The sequence below is a fragment of the Desmodus rotundus genome, chromosome 1, assembly GCF_022682495.2.
Source record: "Desmodus rotundus isolate HL8 chromosome 1, HLdesRot8A.1, whole genome shotgun sequence".
In the NCBI taxonomy this organism is placed as follows: Eukaryota; Metazoa; Chordata; class Mammalia; order Chiroptera; family Phyllostomidae; genus Desmodus; species Desmodus rotundus.
Window position 1 is genome coordinate 169,365,252 of NC_071387.1, and position 23,963 is coordinate 169,389,214.

Below are 23,963 nucleotides of genomic sequence, written 5' to 3' on the forward strand. Positions count from 1 at the left end.
GTTTTTGATGCTACATCACACAATCTTAATGTTATAACCAAGTAAACAAAATATTGCCTTTAACTTATATGAAGCTCTTAACTTTTTATTTCATCTTCCCAACAGAGTGAAATTAAAAAGTTGTCATTCCCACTTTTCCTATGAAGAAAATGGTTGCATCTTTGGCTATGATCACATTGTAAATAAAGGTTAGAACTTGAACTAGAACCCAGGCTTCTTAAATTCCTTCCCATGACACACTTGTCCATCATCAGAGATTTGAGATACTTATTTAAAATATATGGAACAAAAAGGCAGATTAAGGACAACTACCACAAAATCACACAGAGTAAAAATTCTATGAGGAAATATTTGTGAAATTTCAATCGCAGGTATCTCATTTTATTAACTAAAACAAAAACTCTCCATCTTAAACATCACTCACATGTTGAGAAGGGAGAGTGTTCACTTGTTCACCATCCTGTTGTATCACAATAGCCTCCATTTTGTCCGTTTCCAATTTCTTCCCAGGCACATGTTTTTCTGCTTCCACAGTCTCTCTTTTTAAAGCTGCTCTTAATAAGTTTGGTTTTGGTCTTTTGAATCGACTTCTCATGAAAGGTACTGGCTTAACTTCAAATGGCTTTTGTTCTTGAGGAAGAGATTTGCTTTTGGAACAAGGATTATCAAGCATTAGAATGAACTGAAGGGACAGTGGGAGCAGAGTTTTAGGACTACCTTAGTAATTGACAGTAAATATTTAATTCTAATTCTTAACAGGAAAACAAACCACACTATTTGGTAGATCCTGAAAAACATAAGTGTACAATCCAGATAGATACAAGTCTAGGAATTATATCATCTTTACAAAAAGACAAACAGGTTTGTCATACCCATACTGACTTAGAAGTTTGTGTTACATACAATTAATTCTGTATGTTAGTAATTCTCACAATCAAGAGTCAGAATAATTTCAATCCTCTCCTAGTCTTCCCAAAATTAACTTAAAATATCTTAACACTATGCTATAGATTATTATGTCTTAATATCTCCATGTAACATAATCTGCAAAGATAACTTCACATGCTTTTTCTTTAAAAACACACAGACCTGCCCTGGCTGGTGTGGTTCAGTGGATTGAGTGCCAGCCAGTGAACCAAAAGGTTGCCAGTTCAATTCCAGGTCAGGGCACATACCAGGGTTGTGGGCCAGAGTTGCAGGCCAGGTTCCCAGTTGGGGGCGTGTGAGAGGCAATCGATCATGTATCTTTCACACATGGATGTTTCTCTCCCTCTCTCCCTACTTCCCTTCTCTCTAAAAATAAATAAAATCTTAAATTTAAAAAAAAGCACACAGACCTATATACTTGTACCTTAAATTAGTGTCTGAACATTGTTCTGGAACATCAGCAGATTGTGTCCCCTGGTCTTCTGTTTTATCAAGTTTAGAAATCATTGAAGAAGTCTTCAAAGGACTCAACCGACGTGGTAATTCCTTTTCAGAATTTCTTTTTTCTTCTACAGATGTATGTACCACGAATAGTACTTCACTGCTAATGTTCTGGAAGAATAGTCATAGTAAATCAGCACATATACAAGAGTCCTAAAGCATAACAAACAAAAGCCTACTATATTCTAAACACTTTTCTTTAAAAATCTAGAAGTTTGGCCCCGGCTGGTGTGGCTCAGTGGATTGAGTGCTGACCTGTAAACCAATGGGTCGCCAGTTCAATTCCCAATCTAGGGCACATGCCTGGGTTGCAGGCCACGTCCCCAGTGGGGGCCACACAACAAGCAACCACACACTGATGTTTCACTCCTTCTCTTTCTCCCTCCCCTCCCCTCTCTCTAAAAATAAAAATATCTTTAAAAAAATTATTAAAAGAAAAAAATTTAAATCTAAAAGTTTGTTTTCTTAATTTTTTTAATAAAATAAAGTTTACCAATGTTAAAACATAAAATCTAGCTAACTCTTCTTTTTATACCGCATATTAGGATTTTTCCAAGCCACAAATGCCAATGTTATCTATTCCAAAAAAAAGTCCTCGATAATGCTGAAATAGGATGAATTTCAAATAACTTAAAACTTTTAATAAAAAAAACTTTTAAAAATGGGGTAGACAGAAAAAATAGAGAAAATTGATGTATTTATAATCAAAAGAAATAATTCCGATGTATGTTTCTACTAGTTAGCACAAATTTGTCCAATTTCATTTATTCCCTTTATCTAAAAAAGTAAACTTCAAACTAACATTAAGAACAGTAACTTTTCCACAATTCAGAAAAAATTAAATTTTTTTTAAAAAGAATATACAGTTTCTTTAAGATCCCAAAACACAGATTTTAGGGCTAAGAAAGACTTTAGGTTTTAGAGATTTTAAACACTGTTGGACTAGATAATAATCACAGAATTATTTTGATAATGTTTCTCTAAAAGAGGATTTAAAAAAAAAATTTAAGGACAGCCCTGACCTATGTGGCTAAGTTGTTTGGGTGTGGTCTCACAAAGCAAAAGGTTGCCGGTTCGATTCCCGGTCAGAGCACATGCCTGGGTTCTGGGTTCAATCCCCCAGTCAGGGCACATATGAGAGGCAAATGATCAATGTTTCTCTCCCTCTTTCTCCCTTCCTTCCCCCCTCTCTAAAATAAATAACTAAAATCATTAAAAAAAAAATTTTAGCCCTGGCTGGTGTGGCTCAGTGGATTGAGTGCTGGCCCGTGAACTGAAGGGTCATCGATCGGTTCGGTTCCTGGTCAGGGCACATGCCTGAGTTTCGGACCGGGTTCCCCAGTGGGGGGCACATGAGGCAACCAATCGATATTTCTCCTGCACGTTGATGTTTCTCCCTTTCTCCTTCCCTTCCCCTCTCTAAAAATAATCTTTTACAAAAAAAAAAAATTAAGGACAGAAAAATACATACTTCCATATTTAGTGAAGGCACAGCACTGCAGTCAGCACTACTGCTAGGCATTAAATCTGTCTCAGTTTGTAGCAATGTCCCAGTCTCCTCTGGTTCATTTTCCCTTAGAGAAATGTCTATTTTTCCGCTTTTTTGCAAATCTGCCACCATTTCCTCCTTATCACTGATCTCTTCTGATCCACCTTCCATCAAGGAAATTTTTCCAGTTTCTCTCAAATCTGCCTCTGTTACCTTAATGGCAGCCATCTTTCCTGACACCTTTTCCATCAGAGAAATGTCTCTTCCAGTTTCTTTCACGTTAATCTCCCTTTCCCCCATGGCACTGATCCCTGCCAGCTCCTTGTCCCTTGAGGAAATTTCTTTTTCAATTTCTTTCAAATCTGTCTCCACTTCACCTATAGTTTTGACCCCTGGGGACTTTTCTTGCGCAGATATTTTTCTTCTTTCAGTTTCTTCCAAATCTGTTTCACACTCCTCAGTGGCATTAGAAACCTCTGGAAACTTTTCCCTTGGAGAAATCTCCCCTCCAGTTTCTTTCAAATCTGCTTCCACTTCTCCTACAGTGTTGTCCTCTAGGGCATTTTCCTGTAAGACTATTTCACTTCTGGTTTCTTCCAACTCTGTCTCTATTTCCTCAGTGGTGGAAGTCACCTCTGGCAACTTCTCCCTTGGAGAAATCTCCCCTCCAGTTTCTTTCAAACATGTTTCCACTTCTCCTATAGTATTGTCCTCTAGGGCATTTTCCTGTGGGGATGTTTCCCGTCTCCCGGTTTCTTCCAACCCTGTCTCTATTTCCTCAGTGGCACCAGTCACCTCTGGAATCTTCCTCCTTGGAGAACTCTCCCTTCCAGTTTCTTTCAAACCTGTTTCTGTTTCCACAGTGATATCAGTCATTTCCGGTATCTCCTTCCTGGGAGAGATGTCTCTTCTCCCAGTTTCTTGCAACTCTGACTCTGTTTCCTTCGTAGTGTTAGCTTCCACCGGTACCTTCTCCCTTGGTGAAGTTTCCAGCCTTGCTGCCATCTTTTCCCCAGAGGCAATAATCTCTTCCTTTGAGAAAATCTCTCTTCTTCCAGTTCTTCTTCCTATATTTGGTTTTGGTTTCTGAAATCGATTCTTTAAAACTGGAACTTGTTTGAGTATATTTGCTTTATTATGCTCTTGAGTACTATGAGGGGAAAAAAAACACAATCAAATTTTAAACCAGTGCCAGCTGAACAGATGTGGTTGAGAACTCACTACTGAACCACCACCAGAAACTCTCATTAAAAAAAAATTTAAAACCAAGACAGCCCCAGAAATCTCTGGGTAAATTTTAAAAATTAAAAGAAGAAAGTCTATCTTTTGAAATTATGGCAAATTTTTTAAATAATTAAACATATCTATTTATATACAGTCATTTACAGAGAAAAATCCATCAGTAAGGTCAATTAGAGTAACAGCTAATTGGCCCTGAAGAGTTTCTTCCTAATTTGTCATCCACACCATTCTTTGCAAATACTGGCTTAGAAAAAACTCACCGGGCTCTTGATTTGAGCTAGCGCAATTTCCGTCAGCCCCACCTCTTTTCCCCGACTATCCTTTACAGACATATGTGTGCCTCGCCATAGAGTTATGGAGCTCGCTCATGTGGCCAGACCTGACTGGCATCTCCAACAACTAGATAGAGGCATGATTTGAACAAGATACAGCCTTATGACTAAGAACTAGGTTCACACCTCCTCGCTTTTAAAAACAATTAAAAATTACATTTCCTGTACAAACATTTCTCTAAGAGCTGTGATTTCATAATAAAAATAGGGGACAAAAGGAAAAATTAAATAAACAACATTTCGCAGTCTGCTCAACGTTATTGGGCATACAACCACCACTGCCTTGTACAAGTACCTTGTTCCCCAGAAGAGCAGCAGCACTTTTGTTTGTGCTTTACCGTTTCATCAAGATAATACTAGATGGCAAACACCAATAAAAACATCTAAGTGAATGAAAGACTCTCAGTGTCTGGTTAAGAAAGGTCATTAATCTGGGGCAAAGCTAGGTCAAATGAAACAACAGATTTATTCAGCAATGTTAGTCTGAACAAGTACATAAACTTAACAGCTTTTTTAAAAAGATTAAAAACAATGTTAGTGTTTGTTTCAACTTGTCTAGGCCCTAATCTATCTTTTTTATTGAGACATCTGTTTTTTATAATGCAATTTTTTGTAACACAAGTCAGGTTCTTAGGAACAAGACTGCTTTTCAAATTATACTTGTTTATATAACTGAGGTGTGTTTTTTTTAAACTATCATTAACTTTAGTAATTAATAACATTTCATGTAAAATTAATACCAATTTGTTGGGAACCACCCTGCATGGTTTCAGAAGCTGTAACCCTCCATGGCTAAGACTGAGTAAAAAGACCTTGGGACCGTAAGCCACTAAGGAAACAAAGCTTATCCTCCTGGCAGGGGTGCTACTTCTGTCCCCTTTACTTCACCCTGCTTGGGCCCGGGTGGATGACCAAGTTAGCCAATGATGGGTAAGATTCCTCAAAGGAGGAGTGACCTAAGATAGGCACAGTTGTAAAGGGGCCCTCAGGGAAGGACTTGGGGGGCTATAGAAAATGGGGGTGATGGACCCTCACCCCTCGGCTTTGACCTAGCCTGAGTCCTCATTCTGTCTGTGAGAAGTCTCCTAATCCTTTGGCTACCTTACTTCCCCCACTCCCTGACTTAAGCCTGAAAAAATGCCATAAGCCTAAAACAATGCCAGAGGTGGGTGTGGCCCTGTGCTAGAAAGGCCTGGTTCCCTAGGGTGATCAGGCCTAACAAAGAATGCATAAAATCCTGTGAAACCTACTTCGCTGATACCCTCAATTTAAATTATAAGGGTCCAAGCCTGAAATGAGTTTTTTTCCTCAAAGTTTTATGACCCTTTAGCTATCTGACCCTGACTCTAAATAAGCCCTTATAGTTCTTTAAATGTTATCTATTGTTTGATCATTTGTTTGATCATTTCTACCTGACAATGATTGATGACCTTTACATATACGCCCTGTATTCCTATGCAAATTAAGCCAATAAAAGCCTGTCAAGGCAAGGGTCTGGGCGTTCTCCTCTTGAGAGAGTGGCTGTGCCATCCCTTTTCCTCCACAGGATTCGGGAGTCCATGTCAATTTGTCTCATCTCAGCCACAGTGCCGGAGACACTGCTTGCAGATGACCGTGTCACCAATTGTTAAAGGAAATTTAATTTGGTTAGTCCTCAGTGGATTTTATTCTGTTTTATACTTTTTATCTCCATCCAGAAATATCTAGCTTTTAATGAGGTTCACATGCTAGCAATCTTGGTTTAATTATCACTGGAAAAGATACAAAGTCACATGTTAAAACTACATATTCTTAAAATATCTAAATGTTTTAAGCAAAGGGTTTACTAATGATTTAATTACTTCAGTATCAATTCAGATTTTAAGATATGAATATATAATGTTATGATTATATTCTATGTGCTTGGATTATAAGTAATTAAAGGACTTTGATGAGCTTTACTTTTACAGATAAATACTCAGCATCACGTTACTTGGAGTTCGTACACAATTAATCAACAAATAGTTCTGAGCACCTATTACATGCCAGAAGGCCATGTTCTAGGAACTGGGAATATAACTGTGAACAAGACAAATCTTTTACAAAGCTCGTATCGGTTGCATAATTAAAGGACGGGCAATATCTGAGATTAGAAATCAGATATGCAATTGTACTGGATTACTTCTCAACTTAAAACATACAATGGTCTACAACTCTCTCCCCAGATGACAGAATTTAAGGGGGAAAAAAAAACAAAGGAAAAAGAGGATCACAACTGCAGAAGGTTGGAGAAGGTAGGAGAAGGAATGTGCACAAAACTACAGATCTGTTCCATGGTCCACATGTATTTTTCTAAAATATAGAGTTTAAGAGTCAACAAAATACTTATAAACCCCCATAAGATAATCATCAATCATGACGCTAACCTCAAAATATTTATATTAAGTACACAGGATGTAAATTAGCCTAGAGAAATAAGTTTCAAAGACATATTTGCTAATTTATGTAATCAAGAAGAATTTTTAATGCATTCTTTATCTCAAAGTCTCTTTATTTTCTCTTCCTCTTGCATCTTGAACAGGTCAAAGTGTTTGGGGAAGGGGGAGAACCGCCTATTATATATAACGAGGTGTATGATTTGATAAAACACAGAATCTTAAAATTTTTTTAAGGATGTTGGAGATTCAAAGACCAGAAAGACCATGTGATAAAACAGAAAGTATACTGCCTTGATAAGAAAAGTCGTTGAGATCAGACTGGATATTAGTTACACACAGTATCTACCAGGGTTCTGAAACCCAAAGACCACTAAGAGAGAAACTTAATTCTCTACAAAGTCACATGAACTATTAAGTAGATTCTAGCTTAAACTGAAATATAAACAAAAAATCCAAACTGTCAGATATCTGTAACTAATAACTGTATCAGAGATATGTAACAAGGAATGTCATTTCCAAAGTATCAGACATCTAACTAATAACTGTATCAGAGATATGTAGTAAGTAATGTTCATGATTCTGCCCAGGAATTCTGTGGCAGAATAGTAAAATAGTTTGGGGGGGCGGGGAGGATGTGGTATAGGTAGGGAAGTACATAAGAACAGAGGAAGAAGCAAGAAATAAAGGAATTTTTCTGTCTTCCAATAAAGATCTTCAAAATAGTTCATGAAATCAAGCTTTCACTCTCAGGTTAGGCAGTATTTAAAGAGGCTAATACAGCTGTAAGAAAGTTTAGAATAGGCCAGACTTTAAATGCAAAGACTGAAAAAATATTAATAATTGTTGAAACTAGATACTAGGTACACAGGAGTCCATTATTCTGTTCTCGCTGCTTTTCCAAAAGAAAAAAAAATTAAACTATATTAATAATCCCATCAGTCTGGTTTGGTGCCCTCCAGAGGGAAAATAACAAATATAAAGAGCTTTACCTGTGAGATATATGGGTTTTAGGTAAAATTTATGTAAACCTTTAATAAAGGCAATATGTGACCAAATCTAAGCCCAAGGAACCAAGCATTTAAAAAATAAGTAGTGTTTTCACATTTGGACAGAAGACATCCAATTTAACATGCATGTTAAATGATAATCCTATCCATGTTAACCCAAGGTCTAATTTATGATGAGTAGCTCTTTTCAAATCACCCCATAACTAAGAAATTGACATGAAAGCTGTGATATAAATTGCCTTGAAAAATAAGTTATATTTCTAAATATTATGTAACTTGATATACAGAAAACAAATCAGTCTGATCTGCTTGTTTTTAAAAATTAACAATTTCAAAAACTTTTATAAATTTAAAAATTATATAATCAATAAGATGATGCTTACCTTAGACATTCATTCAGAGACTTGGGCTCATCTGGCTGAACATTTTGAGAAGTATCTCTTTTTTCAGATTGTGATGTAATGTCTTCACACTCAAAATTTTTACATGACTGATCTGTCTGTTCAGGAGTCTTAATAACAAACACATTTTTTAAAAAGTGTTAGATTTCAAAATAAAACAACCTTTTATAAAAGATATCGTTGAAAACTGTGCCCAATTTGAGTATTGAAAAAAAAAAAAACAGTAAACACTTCAAAATTATAAAATGATATTCAAGGGATGCTTTTTTTTGTTTTTTTTTTTTTATTTTTATTGTTATTCAATTACAGTTGTCTGCATTTTCTCCCCATCCCTCCACCCCACCCCAGCCAAACCCACCTCCCTCCCCCTCCTCCACCCTCCCCCTTGATTTTGTCCATTTGTCCTTTATAGTAGTTCCTATAAACCGCTCTCCCCACTGTCCCCTCCCCACTCCCCTCTGGCTAATTGTTAGATGGTTCTTAACTTCAATGTCTCTGGTTATATTTTGTTTGCTTTTTTCTTTTTTTGATTATGTTCCAGTTAAAGGTGAGATCATATAGTATTTGTCCCTCACCACCTGGCTTATTTCACTTACCATAAAAGGGATGCTTTTTAATGTTTTTTTCTTCAGAGACCTTAGAAAATTTCATAAGCCACACCTTTTACCTCATCTCAAAGCCCGTATTTTTCTCCCAATCAGAAAGCAGGTATCATATTTTGTTATGTATAATGCGTACCTTTTTGCCCAAATTTTTGAGGGAAAAATAAGGATGCACATTATACATGGGTATTACTAGTTCCATATGTATATAAATGTTTTTAATTTTTATTTATGCTTATGCATTAAAAGTGTAACTCTACAAAGCAATAACGATATCCATATGCAAAATAATACCCTAGAATACAATAACCAGTTTTGTTTCTAAATATAAATAAATAAATAATTGAATCAAACATTTAAAATGAAAGTTTTTTTCCTGAAAGTCTGAGCCAAAAACGTGGATGAGCATTATACATGGCAAAATATGGTAACTGCTCTGTCTCAACCGTGAGAATTTGTTGGGAACTGCCCTGCCTGGTTTCAGAAGCTGTAACTCCCCATAGTTAAGGCTGAGTCAGAGTTGGGACCATAAGCCATTAAGGAGACAAAGCTTATCTCCCTGGCAGAGGTGCCATCTCTGCCCACTTCACCCTGCTTGGCCCTGAGCTTGACCAGTTAGCCAATGACGGGTAAGATTCCTCAAGGCAGGAACAACCTAAGACAGGCATGGTCACCAGGAAAAGCCCACAGGGAAGGACTTGGGAGGGTTATAGAAAAGGCGGTGATGGACCCTCGCCCCACGGCTTTGAAATAGCCTCAGTCCTCATTCTGTCTGCAAGAAGTCTCCTAATCCCTTGGCTGCCTTACTTCCCTTGCTGTGCAAAATGAACCTAATAAAAGCCCATGGAGGAAAATGCTCAGGGCCCTTCTCCTTTGAGAGATCCTCCACCTTTCCTCCCCAAGCATATCATGTCTTGGTAGACTTATTCTTCATCCATGGCAGACGCGGGGCCCAGACATAAAGCTCCACAACAAGAATTATCCCCTGGTGTCTATCTTTCTGAATCTGTCTTATTATTATGATCACACTACAGACCTTGGGAATTATAACAAGAAATTCAATTACAGCAACTGTTACCCTTATCATGAAGATTTTGTTATTATGTAAGTAAGCTAAAATCCATAGTCTTTGTTCTTAAGACTATATTTTAATAGGGAGTTTTGAACATTATTCAGTTTAAGCCAGCGTTAAAATTCACACATCTAGCTATATTTTCAAAAGGGAAGTGTAATTCAAAACCTGCAGAGTATTGGGGGAAAGCAAGTCCAAATGAGGCAGGGTAAAAGCTGATGATCCAATCACATTAATGCTCAAAATGCAGAGTTATATGGCTTTACAATTAACAAAGCAGCTGGTTTTGAGGTTTTGGCCTTATACTTAATGAACAATGTACACAATTGTATAGCACTGCTGTTTAAAAAGCGGGGAGGGTGAAAGGAGGCTTATGTACTTGTTTAACAAAAAAACTGGGAGGAATCAGACTACTTACATCTCTGTCAATACAAGATTCACGTTCATTCTTTTCCACACTGGCCCCAATTTCTTCCTGTGATGCAAGAATTTCTCTTCTTTCAGAAGCTTTACCTACATTTGGCTTTGGCCTTTGCAATCGGCCCTTCATTACTCGTGCAGGTCTGAAAGCCTTTGGTTTATCATCCTCCTGCAGACTCTCTTTTTCACTCAAACTAGAACAACTACAAAGGAATAAGCTCCACTAGATCAATTACAAAGGAATAAGATCAATGAAGTCACATACTTGCTTATTTTCAGTATTCCCTTCTCTTAGGTATGAATAAATAAACCACTTATAATATAAAATAATTCACCAGTGTCCTCAAGAACATCCTTCAAAGATACTTATACTTCTACACTTTGACCCTTTGGAACCCAAGACATAATCCTGAATATAAAAAGCATTTTAAAATCAAATTTTCATCACAAAAATGGAGAATCTACACCTGACGAGCATGTAATACAATTCCCCACTAAGGACAATATTATGTAATGTACACTTCCAGGGCACTGCAGATTATGGCATCCATGTACAGTCCATATCCCCTGGTTCAGATTCATACTGGAACAACGCCTCTTGCAGATTTCCACTGCAAGTTAAATATTCCCTTTTGCAACCCCTTGCTATAAATACAATTATCCAGAAACACACAACTTACCCATTAACTTATCTAACAAGACTTTGTTAATAATCTTAAGAAGTTGAGGAAGAAAAGTAATTGCTAACTCAATTGAGCCATCTCATTATTTATTTCTACAATACAGGGGTGAACAAAAGCAGGTTTACAATTGTTTGAATGGAAAGAGAGATGCAGGTTATGATTGTAAGACTAAAATAAAGTGCTACTCACAACTGTGAACCTACTTTGTCTACCCCTGTCTTAATCATAAAGAGCATTACTAACATGTTTCAACAATACCTACTGTTAAAAATGCACCTAAAGTACATAGCTGAAAATAAACTTCAGACAGTATCAAGTAGAAAACAAGTTATTACAATCATTACTGAGAATCACTATTTTTATTCTACTTCCTCTATACTTACTTAGGTCCAGTATCAGCTTCTGAGTTCTTCCTCTCTGTATTCTCCATTCCAGAAACGTCAAGTAAATTCATTTTATCCTTTTTCATGTGAGTCTATGAATTCAATGTTTTACATTTAATCTACCTTAATATAAGAAGTTCAAACTTTGTAATAAATAAATGGAAGTTAAAACAACAAAATCTCTTTTGTACTTCTAATTAGAAGAGAGTTTTAAAACCATACAAAGTATTATAAAACATAGAGGGTGGGGCAAAAGTAGGTATACAGCGTTCATATGGAAAATAATACAATAAATAATAAGTAATAATACAAGAATAAACCTGTGCCCTGGCCAGTGTGGCTTAGTTGACTGAAGTGTCATCCTGTAGACCAAAAGGTCCAATTTCTGGCTGGGGCACATGCCTGGGTTGTGGTTCAGTTCCCTCTTGGGGCACGTTCAGTAGGCAATTGATGGATGTTTCTTTCTTTCTTTCTTTCTCTCTCTCTCTCTGTCTCTCTCTCTGGAATCAATGGATATATCCTCAGGTGAGGATTTAAAAAAAACCAAAAGAATAAACCTGTGTTTCGTGTACTCACAACTGTAAACCTACTTTTGCCTAACCCTGTATCATCTCATACATTACTGACAAAAGCACAAATCACTATGTACTTTCCAGAAAGACTTTTGCTAATATGAATCAAAGCCTTAAAAATGTTTATACTTTCTGACCCAGTAATATGAGAGTTCTAAGACTCTATCCTAAAATATTTAGTTTAATATTTAAGTACAGGAATGTTCACTGGAATATTATGCAAAATAGCAAATACTATAAACAAATAAAATATTCAATAATGAATAAACGGTTAAATAAATTCAGTCTAATCCATTGACAGAATATTATGAAGTCACTGAATCTTAAAAAAAAAGTTTTCAAAAGATGTTTAATGATATGGAAAAATATTTATAAAATATTAAGTACCAAAAATGTTATTAACCAAATGTTAAGTATACAAAACTGAATTAATACCACCACTCAATTTTGTAAACAAAAAGCTAGAAGAACTGTATATTAAAGGTCACCTACATCTGGATAATGAAATTAGAAGTAATTTTTGTTTTAATTTTTACATGAATCTATATTCACCTTATTTTCTAGAATTTAAAAACATCATATATAATAATATAATTATATGACAAAAAGTATGATAAAGAAGATATTTCACAAAAGAGAAAAATAGGTAAACTAACATTTTTAAACTATTTTAGCAAATATAAAAAACTGGTAACAATACATTGCTGGCAGGAATATAAAGAAACAGGAACATTCATTTGATGCTCGCAGCAATGTGTAAATGGAGTTGTGTCTCTGTCAGTCTGGCAATGTACAAGAGCTATAAAAATATTAAAGATACTTTAACCTATTTATCTCACCACCTCTGAAAATTTATTCTTTGTTTTATCCTTGAAAAAGCCACTTTACAAAATTGTTTCCTTTTATTTCAAGAATTTCTTTAAATAAAAATAACCTAAACATCTAACATTACAGAAATGGTTAGGTACATTAATTAACTTGATGTAACTATTAAGATGGCCAATTAATTCAAAAAAAGTATAAATGAATAGTTTCGAGAAAAAAGTTTTAAATTTTATGTTATGGTTAAAAACTATAGAAATGTTAAAAAATAAAAACTACAGAAATGTTTATATACATAAAAAGAGAGCTAAAGTTTATAAAGGATGGAGGAATGTATCTGTGTTTAGATAAAAGGGTTGTGAATATAATTTTAGGTATAGCTATTTAAAAAATATTTTGAATAAAAATTTCATATAAGTCAGATTTGTCATTACTGAGGATGTCTGAAATTTGTCCTAGGTTCCAAAAAAATGCATAAGCAGACTAGTAAGACAAATTTAATATTAATGTATACATTCTTGTATTTTTATTTTAGTATCAGTAACATTACTTTGTAATTACAACTAAACACTTTTATTCCCAAATAAAAAATTTTATAATTTTAATTTCCATAAAGTCTTTTACTCCATACCTTTTCAAATGAAGTTTCTGGATGTAAACTCTTGCTCTCTGCATCTGTTTTACCTTGTGAAAGAACTGATTTCTTCCCAACAGCCCTTGATAAATTGGGTTTAGGTCTCTGGAGTCGTCCTCTTGCCATCAGTTTAACATTTTCTGTTTGATCAGTTTCCCTAAAAAATTTACATTATTGATATTGCATTATTATGCAGGCACATTAAATGAAATTCTTTAAAAATCCACTCAGAGCCAGGATAGAAATCCTTTAAGCTTACTTACGATAAGCATAGCAAAGAAAACTGAAAAAGAAGAGCGATGAGGCAGTAACTAACTTGTTCTGTCAGATATTAAAAATATAGTATTCAGCATCAATAATTAAAACACTGTGGTTCTTTCTGATATATGAAGAAACAGATAAATGAAACATGAGAGAAAATTGAGATGACCCCAAAATATACATGATTTTAGTATAAAATAAAGGTAGCATTTCAAAACAGTAAGGATAAGATGAAATACAAAATAACATAGTCTTAAAAATAAATATTAAATAAATAATGATGGAAAAGCTGGTAACAATGGAGAATAAAATAAAATTAGCTCCACTCCTCACATCGTACTTATAATACATTCCAAGTGGATCAACAATTTAAATGAAACCATAAAGAAAACATGGATAAGTATTCTTCTATAACCTTGAGGTGGGAATACACCTAAAATTTGATTAAAAGTTCAGGAGCCATAAAAGGAAAAAGAAACTGAGAAAATTAACAACATAAAAATTTTTTAAAATTGCCCTGGCTTGTATGGCTCAAGCCAGGGCAATCCACTCAATCCAGTGTGTGGATTGAGCGCCGGCCTGTGAACAATGCCTGGGTTGTGGGCCAGGTCCCCCCAGTGGGGGAGACGTGAGAGACAACCACACACTGATGTTTCTCTCCCTTTCTCACTACTTTCCCCTCTGTCTAAAAAATAAAATAAATAAAATCTTTAAAAATAAATTAACAAAAATAAATAAATTTTACGTGGCCTAAACAAACATGGCCAAATCAGAAGTCAAACTACAAACCAAGAAAGCAGGTTTTGCAACTCATACCACAAGGCTTACCTCTCTAAAATATAAAGAACTCCTACAAAAAAAATATCATCTATAACTAATTTACAAACAGGACAAAGGGTATGTACAACTCAAAAAATAAAAATAAATGTAGCGTTAAATGCAAAAAGATGCTCAACTTCACTCCCAATAAGAAAAGTACATACTGCCTAGCCAGGTAGCTCAGTTAGTTAGAGTGTTGTCCCAATACACCAAGGTTACAGGTTTGATCTCCACTCAGGACACATACACAAATCAATGTCTCTCTCTCTCTCTCTCTAAAATTAATAAATAAATATTTTAAAGTACATATTAAAAGTAGACAGAGAGAGAGAGAGACAACATGAGTGAGTACAAATGAGACATTAAAAATCAGAGAATCTAAATGGAATTATATACAGATATTCACTGTTCTATTGATTTTCGTTTAGGTTAGAAAATATTAAAATGAAAACTGAAAAAAAAAAAAAGAAATAAAAGAATTACATACCCTGCCAAAAAAAGAAGGAATGGGGTGGAGGTACTACACTGAGATGTTATTTCATAATTTATCAAGACCGGCGAAAATCCCAGTTCAGTAACACTGTTAGTTGGTAAGAGAGACAAGTGCTTCTTTACATTGTTGGTGGGAATATAAACTAGCATAACTCCAATGGAGAGCATTTGGCACTATCAAAATCATAAATGAACACACATAAATATCCATGGAACAAGCATTTCCATTTTTAGGAACTTACCCTACAAATACACTAGCATAGAGATAAAAGAATGGATATATAAGATTATAAGCATTGTTTATAAAATAACCTACATAGCCATGAAATGGGCATTGATAATCTAAAATGTGATTTTTCCATACAAGAACACTATGCACCCTTAAAACAAATAAGGAAGGTCTTTATGTGAAGATATGAAGATATAAGACAAAAAAAAATTTGCCAAATGATACATACAGTACGCTACCACAAGGTTTTTTAAAAAGAGTAAGAAAATAAATTTATATTAGCTTTAATATACTTTTTTTAAAATCTCTGAAAGAATTTAAAAGGTAAAACTAGTTACTAGTTAGAGTGAATAAGCATATGGTAGGAGGGATATTTCACTCAATACCTTTTCACACTTTTAGACATTTGAACCAAAAGAATATATTGCTTAGTCCAAAAACTATTTTAAATTTTTATTTTAAAAAATAAGGTTGATTCTCAATATGACTTTGCTTTACTGAAAATAAATAATTCATAAACAGAATAGCTTTTAAGCCCATATAATGAGTTACAAGAAAAACAAAAAGTCTGAATTTTGGGATATTTTTTCAAAAGGAAACTCTTGTGGTGCCTTTATTCTATTTTTAGTGAAGATATTAATTTAATCAGTATCTATATACTAAAAATAATCTCTTTAAAGTCATAAATATCAAAATCAACTATTTTGTCAATAGGCATGAATATTAACTCAAACCAAGTAAGAGTAAAATCTCATAGTAAATATTTAAGCTTCTAAATTATTTCAGCATTTTGCTAAAACTCATGGCACTGCGATACATCATGTATGAAAGAGACTCCTTCTGCAGAAATATAAAGTGAAAAACCTGGATGTCACACTCAGACCACAGCACAGTTACATACTAAATGGTCTACAGTTCCCTTCACATCCCTAAAGGAAGCAGCATTATTACCATTTCTGAAATGATAATAAACTATCAAATGTTTGAAAATAAATTTTAAAATCCCACAATATAAAATACTTACAGTGATATATTTTTTAGGTCAGCATTTCTTTCTTCTGTACAACTACTCTCAGCATTATTCACTTCACACAAGGCTCTAATTCCAACTTCTGATGAATGCAAATCTGGAGTGCTTGAATCTGAAGTCTCAGTTGCTACTGACATGGCATCTTCTTGGTTGCTAAAGAAATGAAAACATCAGGGGAAAAGAAATTCTTCGTAATGCATACTTTATGCTAAATATTTAAAAGATTTTTTTAAATACTGTATACAAATCAACTATGTGGACGATAATCCTTCGTATTGCAGAAAAATTAAAACAAATATTTCAGCTTTTCTATGATCTTTCTTGCACCATGCTATTAAGAACTATTCCTGCAAAGAAAGTAGTCACCACAAATTAATAAGCTTGGGAAAGTGCTCAAAAAGTCACAAAAGGAAAAGCCCTTACCTATATGGGGTTCACAAATCAAATGCATGTATAAAATCATAGTAATATTTAGGAATAATCTTTCATTAAAATTTTACGACAGCATTTGAGAGCTTCCTCTCCAGCCTATATGTCAGTTTGGCTCAAATAAACTTTTACAAAAATTCAAAAATTAAATTAAATTAAAATAAAATGTTATATAGGCAATCCTTGCTTCGCATGAATTTACACTGTGTTAACAAAAACTCATGTAAATCAAGGATACAGCTTCAATATAGCCCAGTTGCAGTTAACACTGTACTATGCAAAGAGAGGACTACTGTATTATAAAGTTGTTTCAACTAACAATAATATAAACGATGGCCCTGTACTAACTAGCACTCAGTTTTCACATTTAACCATACCTTTTTCCCCTCACTTTTTTCCACTGTATTTCCCCAACTAATTAATAAGAGCCCTTTGCTCCTTCTTGGGTTAGTTGTTACCCATAAAACTTCCCAATCAGTAGCTTGCCTTCTCCTAGAGCCTTTTGTCAACAAAAGTATTTAATTTTACTGCAAATTTAGTAATTTTATCTTTTAAAGTTTGTGCTTTTTGTGTCTAAAAAAGTCCATGACATCACAAGGTATTTTCCTTTAAAAGTTTTAAAGATTTGTTTAGTACATGTAGTCTTTATCAGGAATTTAGTGCATAGGGTGAAATAGGGGTCTAATACTATATTTTTCATATCTCAGCACCAACTAAAAAATAACAGTTCAATATTTACCCACTAATTTCTAATACTACCTCTGCCACGTATCATATTCCTAAATCTCTCCCTAGACTCTACATTCAGTTCCTCTGAGTCAATTCGTCTGTCCCTGCGCCAGTATTACACTGCTTCAGTTACTCTAGCTTTAGAAGTCTTAATACATTTCCTCTCCAGAGGCATTTTTCAAAATTGTATTTACTATCCATGATCCTTACTCTTGTGTATACAACAACTTTAGTATTGGCTTGCTGTTCTATAAAGCTAGTTGAGATTTTAATAGTCATTACAGGGTTCTTTTCCCACTAAATTAGAAAAAGTAATCAGTATTGTTTTGTGTGTAGTTTATGAAATTAGTTGTTATCTCTGAAGTCACAATTTAGAAGTCTATAACCTCACAAGTTGAGAATCATGACCCTGGACGGGTTGCTCAGTGGGTTACAGCGTCATCCCACTGGAATGATACAGGAAGGTTGTGGGTTCGATCCCTGGTCAGGGTACACACAGGAATCAACCATTAAATGCATAAATAAGGGGAACAAATCAATCTTCTCTGTCTCTCTGCCTCTCTCTCCCCCTTCCTCCCTTCCTCACACTCTAAAAAATTAATTTGAAAAAATTTACCAGAGGTCCATGGCTCAGCTTCAAATAAAGTATTAACATTCTGAACTATATGACTAAATCACCACATGTGCATATGTGTGTTTTTCTACATGAGAATAAATAACTTCCATCAAATTTTTCAGAAGACAGACATATAAACCAATGGAACAGAACAGACAGCCCAGAAGTAAATCCACATAGGTATGGCCAAATGATCTTCTACAGGGTACGAAAACTACACCATAGGAAAATGGTCTCTTCACCATAGTCTCTTCAACAAATGATATTGGGGAAGCTGGATATCCACATGTACAAAAGTGAAATTGGACATTTATCTTACACCAAACACAAAAATCAACGCAAGGTGGATTAAAGACTTAAAAGTAACGCCTAAACTATAAAAGTCCTAAAAGAACACATGGGAGGAAAGCTTCGTAACAGTGGTATTGGCAATGATTTCCTGGCTATGACACCAAAAAGCAGAAAACAAAAGCAAAAATACACAAGTGGGACTACATCAAACTAAAAAGCTTATGTACAACAAAGGAAATAATCAACAGAGTCAAAAGGCAACCTATGAAAAAGGCGAAAATATTTGCAAGCCCTATACCCAATAAGGACTTAATATCAAAAATATAAAAGGAACAAAAACACAAATAACTCAACTAAAAAATGAGAAAAGGACCTAACTAGACATTTCTCCAAAGAAGACATACAAATGGCCAACAGGTATATGTAAAGATGCTTACATCACTAATCATCAGAGAAACACAAATCAAAACCACAATGAGGCATCTCATATCTATTAGGATGGCCATTATTTTTTTAAAAAATTTGGCAAAGATGTAAAGAAACTGGAATACTTGTGCATTGTTGGTGGAAACATAAAATGGTGCAACCACTATGAAAAACAGTATGGGGGTTCCTGCAAAAATTAAAAATAGAACTATCAAATGATTTTCTGGGTATTTATCCGGAATAACTGAAAATAGAGTATCAAACAGATATCTGTACTCCTATGTTTATTGCAGCATTATTCACAACAGCTAAAAGATGGGAACAACCTAAATGTCTACTGACAGATGAATAAATAAAATGTGATATGTACAAAATGGAATATTATTCATCCTTAAAAAATAAAAAATCCTGTCATATGCTACAACATGGATGAATGTTAAAAATATTATGCTAGGTGATATAAGCCAGTCATGGAGGGACAAATAATATGAGCTATCTAAAGTAGTCAAAAACATAGAAACATAAAATAGAATGGTGGTTGCCTGGAGCTAACACTAAGAAGGAAATAAAAGAGTTTCTGTCCAATCGATATAGCATTTCAGTCATGCGAAATGGAAAAGTTACAGAGATCTGCTCTACAATATTGTGCTTATAATTTACAATACTGTACTATATACACTTAAAAATTTGTCAGGAGAGATTTCATATCATGTATTTTTACCACAATTTAAAAAATAACAACAAAAAACTCAGACAGCAGGATACACCACACTCAAACTGCTAAAAAACACAAAGAAAATCTTTATAAAAGAAGACAAACCCATGAAAACACTACCACAAAGAAACTGCAGTGGCAAAGTAAGCATCAGAACAAAAGGTGAAATGGATGGACTTCCAGTCAAGAAGGTGGCATAGGTAAACATTGCTTGCCTCCACATACAACCACAGCAAAAATTACAACTAGATTACAAAAGAAATATCACCAAGAATCATCAAAAAATCAGATTTCTATGGAAATCTGACATCCCAGGTATTAAAGAAGGTACTAAGGATTTGGAGACATACTGAGAGGTGTGGAGGTTCAGAGACACAGAACAGGCAGTCCCACACCCACGTGTGGTAGATAAGAATCAGGAGGGATTCCTTCCTACTGAGGTAGCAAGGAATCCCAGCCCCACACCAGACCACCCTGCCCAGGAAGGTAAGTTCTGCAACTTCTGGCTATGAAAACCAGTGGGGGTTGGGGAAGTGAAGAAACTGAAGGACTCTCAGGAGTCTCCTCTTAAAGGGCATGCAATGGACTTAGAACTTATGCAGACTCACTGCCTCTGGGCTTCAGCACTCCAGAACCAGCTGGAACTGCATCAGTGGCACACAGGGAGAAATTGAAGTGTCTGACATCAGGACAAGTACTGGGGGACAGCTTCCTCCTAAACAAAACTCCAGAGGCCAGGTAGCTGCACTGTTCCCTTTTTGAGCCCTCCCCCACACAGAGCCACAAAGCAGTGACATGGTATCAGAGACTCCATCAACCTGTTTCACATGGGTTGCCCTGCCCTGGTGATTACCTAAGGCTCTGCCCCATCCAACTTACCCGGTGCACTTTTCTACAATAGGCCACACTACCAAGACAGGGAGTCAAAGTGACTTTACCTAATACACAGATACAAACACAAGGAGACTGCCAAAATGAGGAGACAAAGAAATATGGCCCAAATAAAAGAACACAACAAAATGGAGATAAGCAACCTATCAGATGCAGAGTTCAAGACATTGGTTATTAGATGCTCAAGGAACTCTTTGGGTACATCAACAGCACAAAATGACCCAGGAAGAAATGAAAGTTATACTAAGTGAAATAAAGAAAACTTTACAGGGGACCAACAGTGCAGTGGATGAAGCCAAGAATCAAATCAATGATTTGCAACATAAGGAAGAAAAGAACATTCAATCAGAACAGCAAGAAGAAAAAAGAATTCAAAAAACCAGACAGGCTAAGGAGCCTCTGGGACAACTTCAAACATACCAACATTTGAATCACAGGGGTGCCGGAAGGAGAAGACAAAGAGCAAAAAATGTAAAACTTATTTGAAAAAATAGTGAAAGAAAACTTCCCTCATTTTGTGAAGGAAATCGACACACAAGTCCAAAATGCAGAATGAATCCCAAAGAAGATGGATCCAAAGAGGACCACACCAAGACATATCATAATTAAAATGCCAAGGGTTAAGATAAAAGAGAAAATCTTAAAAGCAGCAAGAGAAAAGCAGACAGTTACCTACAAAGGAATTCCCATAAGACTGTCAGCTGGTTTTTCAAAAGAAACTTTGCAGGCTAAGAAGGGACTGGCAAGAAGTATTAAAAGTGATGAAAAGCAAGGACCTAAAACCAAGATTGCTCTATCCAGCAAAGCTATCATTTACAATGGAAGGGCAGATAAAATGCTTCCCAGGTAAGGTAAAGCTAAAGGAGTTCATCATCACCAAGCCCTTATTATATGAAATCTTAAAGGGACTCATTTAAGAAAAGAAGATGATCAAAACTATGAACATTAAAATGGCAATAAATTCACAACTATCAACAACTGATTCTAAACACAATCCAAGCAAACAAGCAGAACAGAAACAGGATCATAGATATAGAGATCACATGGAGGGTTATCAGCTGAGAGGGGGAAGTGGGAGGATAGTGGAAAAGGTACAGGGATTAAGAAGTACAAATTGGTAGGTAAAGAATATACCAGGGGATGTTAAGAACAGTATAAGAAGTGGAACAGCCAAAGAACTTACATGCATGACCCATGGACATGAACTAAGGGGTAGAGGATTGCCAGAGGGAATGGAGGGTACCCGGTGGACAGGGGCAAAGGGGGAAAATTGGAACAACTGTAATAGCACAATAAAATACATTTTTTCAAAAAGGCAGTATCAGAATGGTATCACAAATGATAAAAGGGTGAGTTCATCAAGAAGAGACAACAGTCCAAGATATGTATGCATCTAGCACAGAGCCTGAAAATACATAAGAAAAACAAATAGAATTGAAAAGAGAAATAGGCCAAATCATAATTATTGTTGGAGACTTCACACTCCTTCCTCTCTTAGTAACTGACATAAAATGCAGACAAAGTCAGGAAAAATATATAAAATACCTTAATGAACGAATAGGGTCAGTTTTTTTCACAGCTTTGTCCCTGGAGGACAGATCCGCAACCTCACTGGTGTCCTGTACACAGGAAAGCGTCTGTTCCTTACTGCCTTCATCTTCATTCATCTCAGGCCTTAAAGACTGACATTTATCTATGAATACAAAACGCATGGTTTCTAAAAACTGACAGCAGAAACATCTATATTTTAAAGCTCAATGGAATTTACATATAACACCATTAATACCATCTCTTCCTATAAATCATTAATCCATTCAACATTAAAGTTCTTATATGCCAGAGATAAATCATATTTTTAGAGCATCAATGAAAAATCAATCAACTTACAACTATTTGTGTTGTGAGGACCAGTGCAAGTTTCTTGGGCAGTTTACAGCATCCTTCTTTTATCTTGCTTTAAATTTTAAGTGGTTAAATATGTCTAGTTAGGAAACAGTGGATTTGGCTCTTCTCTTTCAGAAGTGTCATAATTAATAACATAATAATAGCTACTATTTGAGTACTTAACTAAATGACAGAAACTGTATGTCCATCAGATAAACATCTCATTTAATATTTAAAACAATCCTACTAAAAGGTATTAATATTAACCCATCAATAAGAAAAAGAATCTAAGTTCAAAGATCTTAAGTGACTTGCCCAAGGTCACACTTACCAAATAAAAGAGCTAGCATTTAAACCAAGGTCTGCATGATTTCCAAAGCCCAATTTCTGTATCACTGAGCTATTCTGCTTTACATGTAATGTCTTTAATAGTAAGCCACAAAAGAGCATTATATTGTAATTCCTGTAAATCATACTTTGCTACATACCAGAACTCATTCATTAAATCTTATTGGTGAAGCTGAACTACCTAAAATTTAAATTCTATAGGAAGGCTGTTCTGATCTGCTACCATCTTTTTCTCTTCTTTTTACTTGCCTATCTTTGTTCAGGAACCTATATAGGAACTCTTAAGGAAAGAGATCAAGACTTCCCTGAACTCTTAGCCTTCATTACCTAGCAACTCCTAAGAGTCAACATGTCTAAGGAAGTTTAAAAAATGAAAAAATGGGAGGAATACTTATTCCAGTAGCTCTTTCATAGAAATTAAACAACTTATTGTGGGTTCACAAAAATGCTCTGAAAAGATAACATGAAAACCTGCGATTTAGTAACAGACACAAGCAATATACATTTAACTATTATCCTCAAGATTGTTAATAGGTTCTTGGACCTGAGGCAAAGTGACGTTAACAAAACCAATTTCATCAGAAGCTAATCGATGTAAAAAAAGTTAAGTTCCTATAGTGTCTCATCAAGCTGTAGAAAAATTATTTTGAATGAAATCACATTATTTGAGGACCTGCAGTATATACATGTGACTTCTTATCATTTTAATGGGAATACATAGGATGTAATACATCTCAGAGACAAACTTTGGAGAAAAAAATCTCTCCATTTAGCTTTGGGGTTTTTTAACAACATTTTTCCTACCAAATTAAAAATAAAAGGATTTAACACACTACAAAAATATAGAACCAATTAATAAGCATTAATAATTACTACTATCCCAAAGGAAGCCATTTAAGTTATACATATTATTGTACATATGTCCTCAAATAATACAAGGGCTATTAAAATATTTAAGAAACTTAAACTTACTTTTCTGTTTTTCTCCTTTAGAAGAGCCTGGCTGAACAGTGGCAATTCCTGAAAGATTTTTTACTTCTTGGTTATCAACTTCATCTTGATTTTTTCTTCTTCTTTTCTTTTGATTTAGGTCTGGTTCTAACGCAATCTGTTCTGAATCCTGTCTTGATGAAGTCAGAGGCTGTTGTTCTTCCTGAGCTGTCTGAGCATCCTTTTGAGATTCTTCTGTGCCTGAAACGTTAGCATTCACAGATTCATCTGGATTTTCATTCACTCCTTCACTGGCAACCTTTTTCACTGAAAGTAAGAGAAATGGTTATAAACATGTAAAACACCTAC

The 23,963-nt window shown here is 35.0% G+C and overlaps 1 protein-coding gene across 5 annotated transcripts in view; it reads right to left on the minus strand.

The window, feature by feature from the left end:
- Positions 1-23,963, minus strand: part of BDP1 (BDP1 general transcription factor IIIB subunit) — a 92,804-nt gene that overhangs the window by 42,351 nt on the left and 26,490 nt on the right. For all 5 annotated transcript variants that reach the window (XM_045186241.2, XM_045186239.2, XM_045186240.2 and 2 more), the window contains exons 10-19: positions 23,637-23,921; positions 21,978-22,125; positions 16,330-16,488; positions 13,502-13,661; positions 11,477-11,568; positions 10,409-10,613; positions 8,299-8,426; positions 2,900-4,067; positions 1,352-1,539; positions 425-647 (exon numbers count right to left, since the gene is read on the minus strand). In XM_045186241.2, coding sequence (XP_045042176.2) covers positions 425-647; positions 1,352-1,539; positions 2,900-4,067; positions 8,299-8,426; positions 10,409-10,613; positions 11,477-11,568; positions 13,502-13,661; positions 16,330-16,488; positions 21,978-22,125; positions 23,637-23,921 — 2,756 coding nt within the window. The remainder of the gene's footprint in view (positions 1-424; positions 648-1,351; positions 1,540-2,899; positions 4,068-8,298; positions 8,427-10,408; positions 10,614-11,476; positions 11,569-13,501; positions 13,662-16,329; positions 16,489-21,977; positions 22,126-23,636; positions 23,922-23,963) is intronic.